This window comes from Adelges cooleyi, unplaced genomic scaffold (genome assembly GCF_023614345.1).
Source record: "Adelges cooleyi isolate 19-005CV unplaced genomic scaffold, UGA_ACOO_1.1 ACOO_flye_CR_arks_rails_tigmint_CR_PRNA_8, whole genome shotgun sequence".
NCBI lineage: Eukaryota > Metazoa > Arthropoda > Insecta > Hemiptera > Adelgidae > Adelges > Adelges cooleyi.
Window position 1 is genome coordinate 4,383,929 of NW_026096513.1, and position 22,945 is coordinate 4,406,873.

Genomic DNA, 22,945 nt, shown 5'->3' on the forward strand with positions numbered 1-22,945 from the left:
AATATAATATTTTATTTCATTTGGGATAAATGTTACGATAAAAATTAACAAACAATGCTATAAAATGTGTGCACAACAAAATATATCGATCCACTTAAAATAATAAAAAGAGTTATATTATACTGTGCTCAGTTTGATTTTTGTATTTTAAACAAGATAATATAATAACAAAATGGGTAATTTTAGGTATCATTTTTGAAAAATAATGTCTTAACAAATGTTGTCTAAAATATTATATTATATTCATTTATTTATATATTTATATATATGTATCTATATTTTATGTATTAATTTACAGTTTTATCAGTACACGTAACATAACATATTTCAAGAAATTAATTAACAAAAAAAATTATAATAATAATAAAGAAAACAATATACATAATATATATTATACTCTATAAAGATAATGAGTGTCAAAAATAACTATAATAATAAAATTAAACAATGTATTCATTTTAAACCCTTTAAATTTTGTTTTTAAATATTTCATTTAACAAACCCTGTTTAATGTTACAATGGTAAAAAAAACATGTTTATAATAAGCTCTCAAATATAATTTCAAAATTAAGAAAATAAATACCTGTCTTGACGTTGTAACTTTTTTTTTTTTTTTAAATTAACGTTTTGTGTATATTTTTTAATAATAAGCAATTCTTCTTTGTAGAAATTTTTTTTCGCAATAGAAAATTGAGCCTAAGTATTGAATACTTCCTCGCGCGCGCAAACAGAGTAAACCTAACCGCTGCTTCATAACAAAAACAATACTAAGATCAATCAATAAAAAAATGTGTATACATAAAGTGCTGACTTACAAAATTAATAAATGGCACCATAAAAAAAAAATATATATATCATAATTGTACACATAGCACCGCTTACATACTAACTTAATGTAATTCCTCATTACTTTTATATCTTCTATTTATTTATACAAAAATATTATCAAACCTTATTTATTTTTTATATAATAATAAAATGGTATACATATTTTAACGCCTCCCTTTTTTTTTTCTTTTTTTGATTGAAAATAATGGCCATGAAATTGCACATAAAAAATTGACGTATCAATTTAATTTTGTTATTATCATTAATTTTTAGATATAAAAATCTCTTATATACATCTATATATATAAAAAAAAAAACAAAAAACAAAATAGCCAAAGTTCAAAATAAATATCGTAAATTTACACATTACACAAAAAGTCTTTATTTATATAATATACTTTTGAAAATTATTTACTGGATCATCACTCAATAACAATGTACACAAAATTTAAAATTATTTAATATTTAATTTAAATCAACTCTCAAACAAATGTTATTAACAGAAAAAAATTTAAATAAATTAAAATTAAAAAAAACCGTCTAATTTAAAACAAAAGTAGTGTTAGTATATTATTCAATATAATATATATAAATATATATATATTGTAAAAGAACTTAAATTCTACATTTTGAATTTGGTCGATATAATGTACATATACATAGTCAAGTTTTGTCTTACTGAGTTTATTGACTAGTAATTTTAGTATATATATACATACAAATATATCGTTTACTATATTGTTAAGAGACTAGACTTATTCATTTAAGTTTGTCGATGTCAGATTTTTTTTTGCGGTACATTAGCAAGTGGCCGATAATCATTGACAAACTTCATATTATTATAATAAATATATATATATATATATATATATATATATATATATATATATATATCAATATATATATTTATCAATCATCATCAACTAGTACTTACAAACATATAGATATGTTATTTTATAGAGATAAAAACAGAAGATTATATATACACATATAAAATAATATTGACGACAGACAAAAGAGATAAAGAGAGAAGGAGTATTCAATGTAGCATACATCAGAAAATTAATTGTCTTGTAGCAGTGTTGGAGTAGTCATTGAAATGGATAACAGCTTTAGAGTAGTACTAATTATAGGACAATTTGTCAAAAAAGAAAAATTGTTAACAGAAGAAAGAAGTTGGTCAGTAGAAGAAAAATTTGCTGTGATGTCAAGCTACTACTCAACAGTTTAGTCATGTTGGCCAGGTGTCGCGCAGCCTTTTCGGTGGAGGACCGCCGTCAAAATCGTGCCTCGAATCTACGAGACTTTGGTTGCCGCCGGACAGCTGCCCACCCAATATAAAACGTTCTGAAAATATAAACAAAAAAGATACACCATGAGTGACGGTTGTGATTAACGGCAATAATCATAAATAGTTTGAATTTTACCTGTTACCGTCAAATGATGAGACGGTATCGACGAGTGGGCGTGAGGCAACGACAAATGGCTTATAGAATGTGAGACGACTGTGTTAGGCGCTCCCGAAGACGGTGCCACTGACGTATGGTGATGTAAATGGGGCGGTGAATTCGGTTCGCTTTTGATGCGTACCGAATTCGGTGACTGTGACGATGGCGGTGGCGAATTAGGTACACCCAGGTGCGACATATTGCTGCTGAAATAAGCATAGTCACTGTTAATATTGTTATTTAAAATTTAAATACTAAAAGATTAAAATCACTAAGGACCAACCTGTTGTGTGCTAGTTGATTTGACCAATTCAAAGCCGATGATAAACCCATGTCCGATGATGTAAGATCAGTGAAAATCCCATGGTAGGAGCCGCCTAATCCGGGTGTATGCAGCGCAACGACAGGAGTGTTCAGCGAGACGGAAGGCGTGTTAATTGAATTGTTCTGAAAGTATAAAAAAAATTAAAAAATAAAAACATGAAAAATGTTTTGAATTTGTATGATAAACAGCACAAACATACATCCGTATCGTCGTTATGATGACTAGTAGCGTTTGGCATGACTATACGTAAGTTGGGTCTGGGCGAATGATGTCTCGGAGGCGGAGTAGCTCGGTTGGACGCGTTTAATGCTTTGGGCGTGGGTGAAGGCGACATGACTAATTGTGCCGGCGACGAAGGCGAATTGACTAGAGCGGGCGAAGAAGACGCTTGGTATCCATTGCTCATTTCCAACATGTTACTAGCAGGATAAACTAAAACAAAAAAAAAAAAAACAAAAATTTTTAAAAATGCTGTTTATATAAGACATTTGATCAGTTTCTGATTGTCCTTACCAGAATCTGCGTCCGACGAAGGAGGCCGTGGACTGGCGCTGTGTTGCATTTGCATATTTCCACTTTCTTGGTACATGTTGTTGACGGGCATCGAGGCGGGAAGCGTGTAGTTAGCACCTACATTATTCTGGAACGACAACACAACAAAAAAAACAAAGTTTAAAATTTGTAAAACGAAAATTGAAAACCATATATTCACTCACTCTTGCCATCCGTTGGTGCTGCATGAGTAACTGGAACTCTTCATCGATTTTACTATACTTGGCTTCGGTCCTAGGGGTCAGTTGGTATGGACCTTGTGTGCCGTCACAGCTCTCATCTGGACTCTCGGGGCTCATAGCGCCTCCCTTGAGTTCTTTCTTATTGAGTTGCTGCAAGACAAAAACACATACAAAACACAACATTAAAATTGAAATAAAAATTAAAAAAAAAAAAATAATGTTTTGCTGTTTATACTTCAATAATGTTTTTGTTTGTGAGCGATTCGTGGGGTTCATTGTACTCGGTGTACTTGAGCAGCACCTTATCCATGTCGGTGCTGGCGTACTGATACAGCTTGTTGGAGCTGCTAAATATGATAAGAGCGATCTCGCAGTCGCAGAGTACGCTTAATTCGTACGCTTTTTTCATGACGCCAAATTTTCTCTTGTTAAACGTCACCTGTAAAATACCAACAACAACGGTTAATCGTCAATTCTCAGTTTAATTTAGTCCGTACGGTATTAAAATTATCCAGCACTGTAGTTTTTTTATCATATTATTTCAAATTTTTGGTTATTTGAAATTTTAATAAAATATTAGGAAATTTAATTTAATTTCATTAAAAAGTTTTAAATAAATATTGTTTGTTGTAAAAGCTTACATCACTATAATAATAATACATATATATATTTTTTTGAAGTATTTTATATCGTTATAGGTTAATTTTTCAGTATTTTTTTTAATACACATTTTGACTTTTAAGTCATAAATGCAATTCTTAGTATATTTGCTAGCGCGTAGTTTCCAGTTACACTATTTTATCTTTGCATAAACAATTATAATAAGGGTTAACCACATGGCGGGTCTCTTTAATGATAACATTCTCACGCGAACAGTAAATGCAGTATAAGCGTAAAAAAAAAATGTGTAGTTATTATTAAGCCAACACACGCATGATATGGAAATGCATTTTGAAAATGGAAGCCAATTGCAGTATTTTGCACTAAGTGCATCCGTTATTGCACAAAACACAAAAATGCGCGTCAAATGCACACCAACTGACGTGAACTGCAGCAGCGCATAATAATAATAATAATAAGCGTTACACGGTTAGGTTTGTGTTAAAATGTGCATGACAATATTTTTTGAATATTCGTCAAAATAAACACGATTTGTTCTTGCCCGAGTCTCCCCCAGATTCCCCGGCACGCAAAACGAAAAGATAATAATTTATCAATTTTCCCTTTTGATCAGACCGTACTGGGGTCTCTTTAGTGTTACTCCCCCCCACACTTCATCACAACGTTATTCTGGCCGGTAATACCCAAAAAAAGATAGATTTTTGGGTCGGGGAACGGTCGCACCACACACATAGTCATTTATCATTTTAACTACACGACAAATTATTATTATACTATTACCACCGTTAACGACAATGAATGAAAAAGAAACGAGTTCGACGACCTTTTTCCATTGAGCAGTAAAAGCCGACGACGAGGTGGTAGTACGTTTTAATAACAGCTATTTTAGCCCCTATCTCGCGCTTTGTATCCGTTTAAGAGCGCCAAAATAAAGGTTCATATCACCCAAGTGTGTTGTTGTCCGAAACACTTTTTTTCTTGGCAATCCGGAACAAATAGGTTTCATTTGTTCCGGAGAAAATAACTCGGTTAAAAAAAAATATATATTTTTTTATTAAATGCGTTTGACGATTGTTCAATTTTAGAAAACGCTACCAAATTACAGAACAACCTACAGTTTAACCTACTACTACTACTCTACACGATTGTTTCAGATACTAGACAGTAGATAGTACCATTGAGAATAATATACTTAATGATAGTACCTGCAGATGTCTAAAGTATAGAAAAAACAAAAAAAAAATAGTGTTCGGGATATTTTTATTTCTCACCTGACGATTCCTCTCGTCCGTGATTCGGGAAATTTGGATTTTCTTACGGCCCATTTTGGAGGTGGAAACCGTCGTATCCGTTGCACTTCGGGGCCGTCCGCTGCTCCCTAAAATCCTGAAAGAATCTGTTAGGGTCCGGGACTCTTCCTCCTACTACTCCTCTGGTCGTTGGTCACGCCAAAGATATCTGGAAAGAAAAAAAAAACGAAAATTACAAAAAAAAAAAATCAACATAAATCACAACGACGGCAGGCAGGCGCGCCCCGAGAACGGCCAGAAATCTAATGATGCCGCATCAACAATAATAATAATCTAATCCTCCGTCGTTATAACACGGATAGATAACAATAGAGAAAAGAAAAACATAGTTATTAGATATTATTATTAGGTATTGTCAAGCTTAATAATAATACCGGCACGGACCGCGGACTTGTTTGCGGGTTCGACAATAAAGGAAACTTGTCAAAAATAAAAACATAAACCGCGGGCAGACTATTTTTGCGCTTTATTTTTATAAATATATTTTTTCTCCACACACACGGGCGATGATTGTCACACTGGAAACCGACGCTGTTCGGAGAACGGCTCGGGCTACAAGTGTATACCACCGCCGGGGCGAGTGTCTTTCTTGGGCAATTTAAACCGACACTGGCCGTGTGTTGTTAATTGTTATCCACCGGTAAAACCCAATAAAACCGACAAAAGTGTACTCTATTTTTGTATAGTGGAAACCGAAAAAAATTCAATAGATTGAGCTGGACACGTGTAATCGGAATGTCGAGGAAAGGAAGGGAGTAAAGATAACGGCGGATCGCGGTCAGTCAATACACGGTTAATAATAGAACAAAAAAAAAGTCGGGAGAACAAACAATCGTCTGTTGGTATCATAAATATTTGTGATTTATAGCATTCTATTGTATCACACGTCTTCCTTAACTATAATTGTTTCGATTTCTATCAGACCTCGGTTAATCACTGTGTGTGTATAATAATTATTGAAATCTCCAATTGAATAAAACAAAACATAATGCGTCGCCAACATATGGGTTTGTTTAAATTTGAACTCGATTGGTGACCACTGAAGAAAATTAAAATAATTAAGATCATTAGAAGTACTATTGTAGCACTATTAAAAAATAACCAAAAAAAAAATAAACAAACAATCAACACTAAAATTCTAAATAAATATTTAAACTAATTATCGTTTTTATACTTTTATGTACCATTACAATGCTCAGAACTTACGCTTTTCGAAGAAAATATAAAATTTATTGGAACAATTAACAGGTAATTTATTTTTTAATTATGTGCAGTTTTATTTTTTTGAATAACATTACACAAAACAAGTGCTATAAAAACGTTTTATAAAAGTATTAAACAAATTAGCATAATACACAAGAAAAATAAAAAGAGTTCATTAAATATTATTCGAACCCCAAATTGATCCATAATAATAAATTAATCGCTCGGCGAGATAACGGTGTTGTATTTTGATCGATCAGATAAACATCTAAGCACCAACAGCTCCTTCCGCAAAAAAAAAAAAAAAAAAACTGCGCTTTAATCGCTTAGGTTAATGGGATTTTATTGGTAACGATTAAAAACGTGTTTAGCGGCTTCTTCGGACATTGAAAATTAAAGCCGGTACACGAAATCAAAAACCTGAGATAGAGACCATAGTGGCAACCAGTTTACGTGGGAACAGCCACTGGATTTTAACAAGCAGTTGTTACCGTCGTCGCACAACCGGACACTTGTCAGCACCCAGGCTGTGGAGGTAAAAGAATTTTCAAAAAACTGAAGGATAACGTAAAATGATCACAACCGCCATGCAACCCGTTATACTACAGGCTAAAAATGCAACTACTTAATATCCAAGAACGTGTTAAAGTATATATAGTTATTTTGATAAACACAAAAGTAGTCTTCGATTGCTGTCCCGAGTAGAGTTTCAACTTAATTAGTGACGGTTTGACGTTTGTTCACTCTGAAGGTGAAATTTTGGGGAAATAAATGGTAACGACAAAATATTTGAGCCGAGATGGAAAACGGGTTTTTGGAAAGAAAACAGTACATATTGAGAAAAGTAATTTTGTAGATTCTACGATCTAGCCATCTAGAAACGTTTTAGTTTTGCTATTGAAATTGTGTTTTTACGAACAAGAAAGTTATACTTTTGATTCAAGACAATAAATACTCAAATTGTAAAAAAAAATGTCTACAAAAATACATTATCTGACATATTATTATTAGTATCCGCCCGATGATGGACAAAATGATTTATAGATGGCAAAAAATATTACTTTTCTTGGGATTTTCTTTTATTTGTAATTTTTATCTGTCAAACGACTGTCAGTGTAATAATTCACACGCACATTGGTATATTATAATGTATCAACAGATTATACGGTGATGATCGGTTTTTAATTAAAAGATGCGAGTACGGCGTTGGATCAAGTGTCTCGATCGGATTTCATTACCATAATACCATTTTAGTACACTGTGTATGTATACAGCTGTGCGACCATCGTAGTAATAATGTTATTATAATATATACATATACTAACATTACAGCAAGACCGGTGGCCGAGGGATGCAGGGGGGGGGGGTTTGTTCGCGGTAAGGGCAAGTTGAAAGAGGTTCACGGCTGGCAACGATGATTTCGGACGCTACTGTAAATCATCGATTTTGTCCATAGTCAATGTATACTACAACTACTACTAATAATATTAATAATAATAATATATGATGAATATGATTAAATTTAATTTATTTACAAAAAACCAGTTCCCCAATGTCAAGGCCCGAGCACGACGGTAAGGGGGGGAGGAGGAGGGAAGCACCCAACAAAACCTCGGCATCTAATTTCGGACTTGTCCAGATATTTTTACACCTCGTCCGAGTTATTTTTAGTCAAGCGTCAGCATTTTTTTTTGTTTTATTATAGTTTTAACACGTCATTTAAAACGTTATGATGATACGTTCCAATAAAAAATCCGGTCTATAAATCTCTGGTAAGTGACAAGTTTCACTCTTCCTACAAAATATCATTGAAAATATTTGTTTTTCGACCAAACCTTTGGACAAAAATCATAATTCTCAACATTTCAAGTAACATTATATAGAACTAGCACACTATGGACTGTATTTTATGGATTTTTGATTTTATTAAACACAATTTTTTAATAGGAAAAAAAATGCTCAAAAGAACATTTATTACCCGCTGGTATTATCGGGTCGGTGAACCGATCATGGGCCATCTTTTTTTTTTGAATGTATAATTATTTTTGGAGTTTCCATGATGTGCATCACAGCCGTTGCCCCATTCGCGTTTCCCTCGGTACTTGTTTTCAGCTATACTATCCACTAAACGTCACTGTAATACATAATATATCAAGTCCCTGTTCGAGTTTGTAGATCCACACACTCGCGCGCGTGTGCCCGAAGGTAGGTAAGTACGCGTGGTAAGGAATCCGGATTTACCGGAATATTGGAGTAGAAAAAAAAATAAGAAACAACCAAACTAAACAGCAGTGGCGAACGGTACCGCGGTAATATAATCATTGTCATCGTGTAAGGAGGTTAGGTGATTTCTGTGTGGCAGTCGTGTTAAACAAAAATATATTATTATTAAATAACGTTATATCATATCTTTTGATCAATTTATAAAAATGAATATATAAATATTATTCTATTTAAGTACACGAGAATGCATGTGTGTGTTTGTGTCTAATTTACATATTAACGATAATGCGACGTATAAATAATGAATTTACACATATTTAAATATGTATATTAGAAGTGCAGTGTGTGTGTGTGGTGAGGTTAGTTACGAGTAGTCCGGTTAAGAGAATACAACACATAATATTTAGCAGTGTCCCCCTCTAGGCTAACGTCATCCCTGCGCGGGTCATGGTTCCACAAAGTGTTGCATTTTTTTTTAGCTTCGATGCATTCTTATTATTTCGGCGAACAGACTATGGTAAATTAGTTGTTCCTCAATAATTATTAGCCGATTCTCTCATCAGTAATCCCTTATCACACGCATTATCGTTCGTACTGCACATATGAATCGTATCCCTATTGTATAATATGTATACAGAATTGTGCAAATTGTACATATTATATAATGTTTGTCCATTGGCAACGCAGAAGTCAGTCCAATTAATAGAAATGGTATAAGAGGTGTTTTCTTTTTTTTTTAGTGATGATTGAAAAAGTTAAAAAACACAACACACGGCGGTTGCGATGCGTTTCGCCGTGGTCGGATGTAAACAACGAGTGAACGTTTTATCTTTTGGCCATCAAAATATGTATGTATATATTATATTTATTGTTCTTATATAGCAAACCACTACGCTCAACACACGGTCTCGTCGGTGGGAATTAGGAATGTTTATTATACGTGTGTACGCCAAATGCTCGATTGTGTTTACTTGTGAATATTTTTTTAAATTACCGTTTCGAGTAAAAAAAGCGTTTTGTCTCCCTCAATAAGAGGACGTCATACACTTTATAAATAATCGTAAAAACGTTTTTATGGAAAAGCATGTTAAGTTCAAAGCGAAATAGTCGTAGAAAAAAATGTTGATACCAATAAAAAGAGAAGAACTAGGTTCTCTCACTGAGATCTTTTTTTTTGAAAACTTAAATTTTGTTTCAAATATAAGCACTTAAAAAAAGTAAAAATATGTCAGAATTAAAATTATAAATTGTGAATGTCGGTTTAATAATATAAAAAAAGCCGTCGAGAGAACCTACATATTAAAGTTCTCATTACTTTAAATAATATGTGAAAAACTATTATCTACAATTATTATTTGGTCAATAATAAAGAATATGTTTAGACGAAAACTGTATTTTAAAAATTACCAAGGATGCTGTGATAGTCCGAAAAATAATTTGACTTTTTAAAAGTGTCCTAACTCTATAAACTACTGAACTAATAATTACACACTACAGTTTAACCTTTAAATCAAGATTTTTCAAAAAATTACCTACACCTAACTCCTTAATAAATGGGGATATGACGTCCTCTTGTAAGAAAATTTAAAATCACCTATCCCCAATGTTCGTTTGTGCGATTTACTGGAGAATAGACGGCAAAAATATAGATAAACAAAAATGTTTTTCTCCCAACGTAATTACCGTCTACGCAATAACACAAATAGTATTCTATAATATAATTATTATGTACAAAGTAGTAACCAGATAACGTATTGTGACAAACATTTAAATACAAAATAATATTATGATATCAATTATACGATCGGGTCACGTGGACAGAGCTGAAGAAAATCTTAAAAAAATAACTTTTTAAATACAAATGCAATTCTCTAAAAGTAAGATCTTAAGATTCCATAACGGAAATCCTGAGAAAATTGATTCCAAAAGTAAAAATTTGCGGAAGATTAAAGATCCAAAATCCGGATTTTTAAAAGTAGAAAGTAGAAAAAGAATTTAAAATTTTCAAAACAAACTATAGCGAGAATTGAATCATAAAATTATGTTTTTCCAAAATTGTATTAGTCAAAAATTTCATATATTTATTTGTATTTTTATATGGTCTTTTCTTACCTCGAAACCAATGTATTAAACGTCCAAGTAAACGTGTAAGCACAACTTATCGCTGTTTGTACATTTGGTGTAATGCAAATGGTGCACTGTGCAACTAAAATGAACGGGTTATACATTTTCCATGCATTTTTTTAGTACACTCACTCCAGCACGGTTTAATTTCTCATCTCTAATTCTCCAGTTCAACAACCGTGAAGAAAAATAAGACCATCGTCAGTTTCCACCATTTCCACCACAATCTTTTGTATTGCATTTGTCTTTTTCTTTTTTGTTTAATGTTTGTATAAAAAAAAATGTTTATGGTAGGCAGATTACCCCCAGCCTATAGGTCAATGATCTGACGAATATAGTAAAACTATTTTTTTTAATACATTCTGACGGGCATCAATCCGATAACCGAACGTTTTTAGCGCAAGGTTCTGCTTGATTTCTAAATGAAAACAATACTCTTAGACCTATTTAGCTTTATAGAATTCAAAGTCGGACCTATTTCGCTTCCTCAACGAGAAAGCTACGGTTTTCTGGAAAAGTTGTAAGTCGAGTACCGGAATGGGAGTAAGGGAGTATATAATATATTCTATTCTATGAAATCTATATTGTATAAAAATAAAAAATTACAATAGGGGCTCTTCTCTATTCTTAACCTAACCTAACCTAACCTTTCGTTTCCGGAACAAAAATCAAAATTTTTTACTTATTGGACTGATATTGATTATCAATATAGCTGTTTCGATTTTTTTATCATCAATCTGTACTAGAACTTGTGTTTAAAGACATTTTTGATAATGATAGTACGTTGTTAATATTTTATTCGATTTTTAAAGTTAACAAATATATATATATATATACATTTTTTTTTACATGACCTTAATGCTTCTTTTCCTAGGTGTTGGCTATAACCTAAATCGACAATCGGCAATGTTCATAAATCATAACGCTCAGTTACTTACTTAACCCCGTCTAGTGCTTCTTCTCAACCAGCTGGGAAAATTTTTTATTAAAAATACAATTTATTTGGAACGAAAAATAAAAATCGATTTGAATTATTTCCTAATTAAATAACTCAAGTAAACAATTATTAAGAAAAAAAAGATAGGAAAAATACACATAGGCCCCATACAACGTACGTGTATTAATTAGATGCAACATACATGACAAATATAGTAAAATATCATATTTTGTCATGAAATCAAATATTAAATGTTTGCTGCGTGAGATAAATTGTACGCCGTTTAACAACATTATTAAAACTTTTTTATTTTAAAATATTAATTGAAAAAAAAATGTTGACTACTTGAATTTAACCTTCTAGTCCGTAATATTTGTACGTTATTTTAGGTAGCCTATTATATGTTTGCCGTTTGTGTACGACACGACTAAAAAACCCCAAGAAAAAATGATTTGCACAAGCTGCATAGGTGCAGCTTGTATAGGTACAAGGTCAGGATTTCGGATTATTATAATTTTAAGAGGGCACGCAGCGAGTGGAGGCGAAGGTTTTAAAAACAACGGTGTGTCTAGGTGAAAACGAAAGTCCGGCGACATTAAAAAGTATAGATATTTTCATTTTTTTATAGCGTGTAAAAAATAAAATTAAAAACACGCGAAAATCGAATGACGCAAATGACTTATTGAGCTTTTTATTAAATTATTCATATTATGGTGTATTCACTATACAGTAATGTAGGGGCGGCATACAGGCAAGCTTTTCATTCATAACGAGACCGCCGCCGTCGCCGCGCCGTTGCTCATCAAACACACGGTCAGCCGGTCGAGGGCAGCAGTCCGGGCGGAGGTACGGAGAGAGGATGACGAGCTTGGAGGTCGACGTATCCTGTGGGCGTGCAAACGGGGTTGAATGTTGCGCGTGGCGGTGTAAAGTGGCCGTCGGTCGAGGAATGAGATGGGGGATTGAACCGCGTGGGCCGTAACATCCCGACAAGCGCGGCACGTGGGGGGAAGCGTAAAAACCGTAGGGGATGATGGGGTAGAGGGAGATGGAAGGGATGGTAATATCATATCAAACATTTTTTTTTTTTTTGAGGCAGGTTGTCGTGGGCGTCTACACTACTGTGCCGCCGCCGCCGTTACATTCACATGTACACCGTCGTACCACCGCCACCGTCAAGTCGACACGTCCACGACTATACCTTGCGGTCGTCGTCGCCGCCGCCGTAGTGACGCAAGTGGTTCCTCCGCCGCCGCCATCGATCGAACAAAACCCTCCCCTGGACCGGATCCCCCCACTCCATACATAATCCTATTCGACCATCCCCCTTTAAATAAACACACACACACACACACAAACCGGAATAATGATAATAATCGGCAACCGTACGCGTCACCACCGCCGCCGCGGCCTTGACCACGTGGACGCGTTCACCTCCGACCCACCGGTCACGCGCGCCGGACGGACGGTACAAGTTTCGCGTCACGTTTTCCAAAATGTACCCCCCCCCCCGGGCTTATCCGGGTGGTGTGGCTTACAGTGGTGAGAGTTTACTAACCTTTCCCCGGAAAGCGTTCCCACCACCCCCACATTGCCATGTTGTTCATTGGTTAGCCGATCTCGACCTTGAGATGAATTTTTTTCTTTCTAAACCACCCTTCGATGCTAATAACTTTTTTTTATCCAACAGCTACAAGAGATTTTTTTTTATTGATAACAGCTAATGATTACCCCCGACCCCGACACCTCTTCTTAGTCACGTGGCAAGAGTTTTCTCTTTCATTCATATATATATATAATGTACTCTTCGAGGGTAGGTACAACAACAACGAAAACGTTATCGAGTGCAAAAAAAAAGGTTTTTTTCATTCAGCGTTTCGCTCCCCCGAGTGTTTTATGTTTGCTGTCGCGCGCAACAATATTATTATACACAACAATCGTGTCTTTAAACCGTTAAGGGCCGGACGACAAAAAAAAACGGTCCCCAAAGGCCCACAAGGAATGAGGGGGGAACACATTACGAATATAATATTGTTATACTGTCGTTACCTTTACGTCTTCGATTACACCTGACAAAACGCACAGCACTTTTCGCAAAGCCAACGGGAATGGGACATAATATAATATTAGTGCGTTCGGTCGCGTAATAACATATATTATTATTGTTGTCGAAGAGACTTTCGCATAACTGTTAATACTGTTATTATGTATCGAAAAATCATCATATCATTATTGTCGCATAAAAGGCAAAAACTCAATAAGACGTGACGTCAATCACCGACTGTCACCCTCTCCGTTTACACACCCCCACGGCAGCAAGCCGCAGGTGAAAAGGCTGCTGGAACATAATACATACCGGGTCGTTATTAACGTCTTTGGATATCCAATATCGTCGCGGTCATACTTGTACATTAAACGCAGCCGATAGCCGTGGTTGTGGGTACGGTCGGAAAAGTCTAGTTTGACGCCCGGATTTAACGCCAGCAAAACTATGTCCTATAAAAAAATTTACCTCCCGTGGCTTTTTCTACTAAACAAGTATACGATCTAGAGCGTTGCACATATATTAAAGCACAATGGCCGAAGTCGGGCAGAACTGGAGACCGGCTAATTCGAACCGGGTAGACGAAAATTGTAAGAGAGAGAAATTGCCGTTTAAAATTTAACTGCCGACTTTGATTTAAAGATGGTTTAAGATAGCCTTTTCTATCCAAGCTTTATTTTTCTAAATTTCTAATTTCTTATGGTCAAGGTCCTTTTCTTCAACAACATTATAAATAATGATTATTTATATAAAAATAATCATATTTTAAACACACGAGGGGATAATTATTCAAGACATAAATCAAAATTGAAAATAGATCAAATTTGGCAGCTGCAACTTGTACTCAGATCTAGCGAACTCGTTCTTAATAATTTTTGTATTCCTATTTTTTGAAAAATATTCGTTTGATAAATGCGGTTGTCCATCTATTATACAACATTGTCGTTGTAGCGTCTATTAAAAAAAAAAAAAAAAATTGTAGTTATAATCAAATTCAAACTGAATGTAGAGCGTAGGACGCATACACACATTTCTACATTTATAACTTAATTTTTTTGCTATTTTTTTCATATAAAAAATGAACGTTTGAAAATATATTTTGAATATTTTATAGGTAAAAAAAGTTATTTTAGAGAATAGAAAAGTTGGCGATTTATTAAAAAACCATACAGAATATGCAAATATTTGTCAACAATTTTTAGCTTATAAAAATGCTTTAACCTGCCAAAAACTTTTTTTGTATTTTAACTACACTGTAAAATTTAAGTATAAATGTTAAAATTTGTTGAAAACGTGTTCGTATTAAAAACTAAATAACACAATAATTAAAATATAAAAGTTTTGTTTAGACTAATAATGTTAATTTACTGTAAATCGAAGTTTTAGACATTTTTTTTTATGCAGTCACTAAGTACACAATTATTATATAATATATTATAATAAATATGATAATTTTTGTGGGTCAACCATGTTACCCTTCTCTGCAGACACCCTGCTGGGTCTTTCAGCAGTGTACAAAATGTGTGTTGTTGAAAGAAAGCGAATGGCTTAAGGTAGTAAGTGTTCGTATAAAAGTCGCCGACCGTCCGCCTTGCGTGTCCCTTTCATTCTTTTTCTTTAAGCTTTTTTACAATGAATGACGTCAAACGCACAGTATGGTCGCTATGGTTACTGTCTGCCGATCCGATATAATATTTTATAAAATTGAAAGAGTTAAAAAATATATAACAGTAATTATTCTTCGCGGTTCGTCATATAAATAAATAATCTGGGTAAATAAATGAATCACCGCAATATGTTTTGTCCTAAACATAATGTAATATGTAATACGCATATCGAACAGTGTTAATCACAAACACCAACGATATTCATTTAGGTTCACAACGTAACTGAGACTACAAAGGACTAGGGTCTAATTTTTTTTTTAATTTACTTTTTGGGCATCATTATATTTGATACTGTTGCTTAAAAAAAAAAGTACATTTTACCGTTTTGAAAATGTGTAATATTTATAGATATCTAACAAATGGAGAGCAATTTTACAAACCAAACGTGTTATTTAATTTAAAAAAAAAACAATTTATCGGAACTTTTAAGAATTAAAACAAAATTTGTTTGTTAGATGAGGTGGTCAGATATTATCAATAAATTGTATGGTTAAGCAAACCGTTTAGTAAGTAATACACCTTGTGGTCTAGTGTTGTCAGAAGGGAGTAGGTATGACACATGAACGTTTTATGTTATATTAGGTAAATTAATAATACATATATAACATAATAAACGATTTGTTATTAAGTATCTTTTTTACTGCATAGCGTCTAACCGCGGACACATATGGATCGACCAATACATTAATGCTTTCTATTTTTATTAAGAAATGTTTATATATATATATATATAAATATATATTTAAGTACATTATAATATTTTGATAAGTTAATAATGCATCCGGGTACCACCACAACGGTTAGGGCGTCACACACACAAACACCGTTGGATAAAATCAGAAAAAAAAAATCTAAAAACTAGTTTTTATTAAACGAAATAGAATTTCCCTTTGATTAAGTTCTACGTGCTCGAAATACAAGTTACTATGTTATTCAGAAACAAAATAAATCCAGGAAAAATAATAGAAGTAATCTTTAACTATTCATCAATCAAAATATAAATACATAAAAGTTATTCAAAGGCAGCTTTATTATTATTATTTAAATCTATAATGTCGATCTAGAATTACCTTTTTAACTTTGCACTGAAGCTAAAAATCAAGCAAAGCAATTATCGAAACATGTTATTGAATGAATCTAGTTCCAAAAAAAAAAAAGAAGCATATTTTACCCTTATGGTAAAACGTCGGTTATATGAATCAATTATCATCTACTGTTAACAATTTCTATTTTGTAACCAATCGATGACCATGACTACCGTGTGGTAACTATCAATTAGTAAACTCCCTCTGCGATTATAATACTCCACGTTGTGGGTCCCATTAATTTTATCTATTTTGTTAAAGAGCATTAATGTACTACGTAGATGCGAGATAAATAATTCGAGACAATTTAAATTTTGGGATCTACTTTAAAGTTGCTAAAGACTCGGCCGGCTGAAAAAAATATAATGTTGTAATATTATTATTATTATTATGAAAACTTGTGTCTATGATTGGTGCATCTTGATACTAAATTAAATCCAATGTTTCATACAGTGTGATCAATTTATCGTAAGTCATTCATTTTCTCGGAAAATAATTGCAATTTTCTAATTGTATTTTATTAGAGAAAACATTTTTATTTGTGTTCATTTTAAACAATTATAAAATCACCAAGTATTTACCAATTTTTAGTATTTTTAGAGCTCTATCAACTTTTGAAACATACATATTTTGTTAAATTTTTAAATTAAGAATAATTTGCTAAGCGCAGATAAAAATAATAATACACTAAATCCATCTTCCAGCAGTCCTGACTTCCAAAGTTATCACACAAAAACCAATTAACGTTGCAAACAGGGGTGCAAACGTTATAAGCCGAATACGCAGACCGTGAAATGCGAAGCAACGATATCGTTTAACCGAGAATTTATGTGTACAAAAAACATTTTTTATTTATAAAACAAAAAATTAATAATATCTCTCAGGCGCCTTAGCCGCGGGTCGCTATGTTTAATGATATTTTTTTTATTCCAAGACCTAATCGGTGACCGGACAACAACCAAGTCTATGATATTACCGTTTGAATGGGTTCATTGCCAACTTATGCAAACCGCAAACGCACGCGTGGTTCAAGGCGGATTTTTTCAGTACTTTTTTGTTTGTTGTTTTTGGATTGCGTGCAGAATGACACTTGTCTCGGATAATTCTGCACAGCATTGAAACTCGACTAAGAAGTTGAACATAGTTTTAAGTTCTACCGAGAAACGGCCACGGATGAACACGTGCTAACGGTTACACATGTTCACCTCGGCCGGAAGCGCGACAAGGCAAACCCTAGATTTACATTACTAATAAGCAGTCAGGTATAAAAAGTGAGTATATTTTTGTCGAATGAGCGAACTAGAAATTAATATTTAATAAGCATAAATGTTCTTTAAATATATATATATAAAAAAATCAATTCTTATGTTTTCTTCTAACGCGTTCTCAGTTGGCAACATTACAAAAAACCCACCAGTAAATGTGTTTTTTTTTTGTAGGGAGGCTTTTTAGTCAGGTTGTTCATGTACACCTACGTTTTTTTTTTATTAAATTATTTAATGATCTAACGTTTAAAAATAAATGTAACTTATATTGAAAAGAATAGGATTAAAAAAAAAATTAATAACTAAAACATAATACAACTAATAAATATAAATTTTTATTTGTAAAATGTAAAATTAGTTGAAAAGTGAAAACAGTGAAAAAGCTGTACATTTTTTATTTTTGCTATTTTTATTTCTCCCTTTTTTGTTTTCTTCACAAAATATTTTTTATGTATTTAAAATTATTAGTTTTGACACGGAATTATTTTGTATTTATAAATAAAAAAAAATTATTTTAAATTAATTACCACTCTAATAAACTTTAAAATCATAAACTAAATATATAAAATGTTTGTTTTTTTTTTAAATAATTGAAAATGTTGGTAGTAGTTTACATTTAGGATTTCTAGTAGGGCGGAATTTATGAGGTGGGAACAAGACACCAAGCCGCAAAATTATGAAAAATTAGTTAGAGCAGCTCTGGATAAACATGTCTATTAGTCTGTCTATTTTAAATATATTAAAAAAAAAAATGCGAAATAAAATTAAGTTTGGGAAACAAAAAGAAATGAAACTTATTTGAAGGGATATATTTACAGAAACGGTTTAACTGACCTAAATTTATTCGAATTAGGTTGCACGCGGACTGGTTTCCTTCTGATGGATTCTGTTCAATTGTTAGATTAATAGACCAGTCATGGTGATTAAAAAATGTAAAAGAAAACATATATTAGGTGAGAACAACATTATTATTAAAAAAAAACTAGTTTTGTCCAAAATTTAAGGAAAAAAACGACAAATACAGTTTATTAATATAAATTAGTCATTAAGTAATCTGCAAAGTGATCTACCTGCAAATCACATACAAATGATTTTCACAGAATGAACCAAAGTGAAACAAGTTACCAAAAAAAAACCGCAGTAATTATGTACCGGTAAAACTGGGCGACTTGGGTTGAATTCCGGGTAATCATCAATTTCTCATGACACTTAAGTGTTTTATTGCGTACAAGATATGCGAGATAAAACACTATTAATACTTTACCTATGAAAGTAAACTAACTCGAGTTCAAACTACTCGTTTTGCTAATTTTATTTTACATCTTCAGCAAACATAAGGAGGGTAGATAGATCCTCCTACCTATTGACCTCTTTTTTTGTTTTCTTCATCGGTATCGATTTGTTGTTAATGATACAGACTAAGATACTAAAGGTAGTAAATATTATGTGCAAAAAATCAATAACCTATACTTTCAGAGTTGTCCAAAAAATAACTGGGTCGAGCTATTTCCAAGGAAGAAAAATCCCAAGTTATTGTCAACTCTGTATATTTTTACGAATTCACCCATTCCTCCAGTTTGAGCTTGATTCGTTTTTAATGCGTGTTGATTTTTACGTTTCCACAATTATTTATCATTTAGATATAACCGTTTACTCTAGACAATCAAAAAGGATACCACCAAACCTAATTGATATATTTGTATAAAACTGCTTAACAACATTGTTTATTCCACTATCACTGATTATGTTCAATTAACTCGGGGTACTTAACATTACACAATTTAGACAAAAAAAAAAATGAAAACCTCATTCTTCCTAAATACAAATGTATAAAACTAATAATTTAGGTATACGCCCTTGTACTTGTGTGTGTTATGTTTTTAAATGTACATACGCAATGTCGATTTTTATTTTACAAAAATTAGGACAACCAATTTGTATTTTCATAAAACATCATAAAGATACGCTTATGACGCGTGTTTTTTTTTTTGAGATATAATTATCTTTTAAGAGCACATCAGTGCAGAAAGATCAAAGGTCTCAACAAGACCATGAGACATTTCGCACAAACGTCCAATTTAAAGGGAACACCTACTTACTTTTCGTGGGGAGGGGGCGACAGATTTCCCCTTTTCATGCCTTCGAGGTCAAACGCTACTACTGAGAAAAAATAAACCGTGGGTCAACTGACCCTCTCCCGTTGGTTACAGGCTACTGTGTGGTACACTCTACCCTTGACCCATCAAAGGTCGATGTCGATCCTATACCGTGTTGTTATTTACCGCAAATCAACACCAATAAATCCAAAGTGTATCAAAGATAATTTTATCGGCTCCGTTACACATCAGCTCGTTAGCACTGATATTATTTGAAAAATTGTTTCGGATTTGTCTAAGCCACCATCTAAAACAAACATTACCAGTAAAACAAAGTGTTTTTTTAATGTCAACGTAAAAATTGCCTATCAATATAAGTTGAAACTTAAATGAGAAGTCACTCTGCAAGGTAGAACTCGATGGAGGCTAAAAGGCCAATTTAAAACGTTTGTTTATACTAGGTGTTTTAAAGCGTTTAAAATTTTACTTTCTATGGTTGCCCTAATAATTCTAACTGATTTTTTTAACGCGCTAAATCAATAATCGGATTTTCTTTTATTTCCCATATAAAGACATAAGCTTTCCTAAACAATTATTGTCATTTTATTTTACGATAGTAAATTTAAATCAAACTTTCCCTATAACCAAGATAAAAAATATGGCATAGTTAAAACGGCTCTTCTGTCTAATTATGTCAAATATTACCTTTGTTTGGGCTTTAATAACTTTTTCCGTTTCTCTTGATGATTTTATGTGAAATATTTTTTTTTGTAAAGAAACAAAAAACTGCTTAAAACCCTTTTCTGAAACTAGTAAGTTAATAATGTTATTTTTATGGCAGTAAAGGCTGTCATCTAAATTTAATATAGTTTCTCTTGGCGAGATAAATAAGACTTGATTGATTAGCGGTTTTTTAAGCAACGAATAAACACGATTCAAGTCGTCATAAATTATAATAATGAATAATAATGACTTGGCAAAGGCCAATTTTTAAATAATTATAGTAATTCATTTTTTACGGTTTCTATAAGAATTTCTGTAAATACAGTTAAATCATACAAACGAACAAAATCATATTACCTATTAAAATTAATTTAAATTAATCGCTCAATTTGAGTTTATTTTATTGATACAACAAAATATAAAATAGAATAAATATATTATTTTATTAGAAGTTAGAGCTGGTAAGGTTACATTTTTATTTTAGATTTTATAACAATTTATTTTAAACATTTCTATATCTTTCGACCACTGTTAAAAATAATTGTTCGGATGGTAACCGGAAATAATGTTCTTAATAATTATACCTCTAAAGATACAACACAATTTGAGTCGTGTATTTTTTCCAGTATTTTTCAAACCATTTATTGACACCTGCATTTATTCCGAATGGAATAAAAAAAATGTAATATTTAATTTTATAGAATAATACGTGAAAAAATAGATGTGAAATTATAATTCTTGTCCTCGTACCATTTTCACTGATAATAATTTTTAAAAAAACAATAACTTTTATACTACCTATACAACTACGTTTACAGAGGCAACTAAATCGTTTTTTAACTAAACCGTTTTTGAGATCAAAACGGTTTATAAAAACAGTTCGTGAACGTTTTTAAACCATTAAACCGATTTGTGAGATAAAACGCTCGCAATGGGTTCAGGAATTCCATAATGTTTGAAAAATATATATTTGAAAACTTGTTAAGTTTCAAACCGTTTTAATCGCTTTGTATAAACGTATAAATGATTATTTATAGGGCGGCCGTAATTTATATTATTATTTTATCCGGTTTTTTTTGTATTTCAACGGCTTAATCCCGGTCATGAACAGTTGACAATTTAGCTTCCTTAGAATCAATTGATAATAAAAATATAATGTTTTTTCCCTATTGAGCTGTCGTTTTGTTTACCGTTTTATGCAATAGCAGTAAAATCATCGTTCAGGTTACTACAATCACCGATTGTAAACAACCAACGCCATTAGTGTACTGATTGATTAACCGACGATTTATGTAATTCCACGCGTTATCGGTTGAGAGTTCTAGGGGGAAAATCATCGGATTATCTATACAGAAAGTCTAGAAAAATAACTATAATATAGTAAACAAAACGGTAGCCTTTTGCCAACACAAACTTTTTAATTTATACAGCTGAACTTTAACGGGATGTTCGGCCCTTATCGCGGTTACTTCAGCAGCATATGTAAAACCCATAACAAGACCTAAAACGGCCCAAAGTAATGCTCGACAATCGTAGATATTTTATTGTGTGTGTATGTAAATGTATATTAAATTATTACCGTGATCTCATTAGAAGCAAACATACACACACACACACACACACAGAACGTATTGACAACATGCGCTTGTAATCAGAACGCATAACAAACTGGTTTTCAGATATAAAGCGAGTATAAATATTTAAAAAAAAAACACACATTTTCAAATAATATTATTATCATTGCACTTGACCGTTACAAAAAAAAACGGCAAATTTTCCCACGGTCGCGCTAGCGCATAATAAAATATGTCCATCTCGCCCGCGTTAATAGTTCAGCATATATTATCACACTTAGAAGTATATATTAATTAAATTTAACACACTACACCTATTTCGGCACCTTATAATACAAGCGTTCTACAGGGCAATTAAACAAAAAACCGCAACTATCCTATTGTATAATATTATACAATATACTGCTAGAAGCCCACAACTGCAAAACGCAATCGGTCATGATAGTTATCGTTGTAGATTAATTTTGATAATAATTAGCCGACGACCCCCGCCAAAGATGAAGAAAAAGAATATTAGAAGTAGAAAAAAAAAAGTTAAAAGTAATTTTTACCTTATGGACAAAAATCCACGTTAATATAACGTTATCCTTGGAAATTGTTTAGTCTTATGAGAACTTGGGTATATATTATAATATGATACCTACAACTAAAGACAATAAAGACCGCCGTTTGCACACTAATCGCACACGCACACACCACTGTGTGTACTAATAATTATTGTTATTATAAATTATAATT

General features: G+C 32.5%; 1 protein-coding gene across 7 annotated transcripts in view; it reads right to left on the reverse strand.

The window, feature by feature from the left end:
* Positions 1–1,164: 1,164 nt before the first annotated feature.
* LOC126845628 (myocyte-specific enhancer factor 2-like) overlaps positions 1,165–22,945 on the reverse strand; it is a 103,281-nt gene continuing 81,500 nt past the window's right edge. For 4 of the 7 annotated variants that reach the window (XM_050584407.1, XM_050584405.1, XM_050584402.1 and 1 more), the window contains 8 exons: positions 5,228–5,414; positions 3,571–3,774; positions 3,318–3,485; positions 3,115–3,241; positions 2,801–3,033; positions 2,560–2,723; positions 2,256–2,482; positions 1,166–2,175 (listed from right to left, as the gene is read on the reverse strand). In XM_050584407.1, coding sequence (XP_050440364.1) covers positions 2,060–2,175; positions 2,256–2,482; positions 2,560–2,723; positions 2,801–3,033; positions 3,115–3,241; positions 3,318–3,485; positions 3,571–3,774; positions 5,228–5,281 — 1,293 coding nt within the window. In that variant the 5' untranslated portion in view covers positions 5,282–5,414 and the 3' untranslated portion in view covers positions 1,166–2,059. Of the gene's footprint in view, positions 2,176–2,255; positions 2,483–2,559; positions 2,724–2,800; positions 3,034–3,114; positions 3,242–3,317; positions 3,486–3,570; positions 3,775–5,227; positions 5,415–5,640; positions 5,804–22,945 lie in introns of those variants that run through there. The other 3 variants (XM_050584408.1, XM_050584404.1, XM_050584409.1) reach the window with 3 other exon arrangements.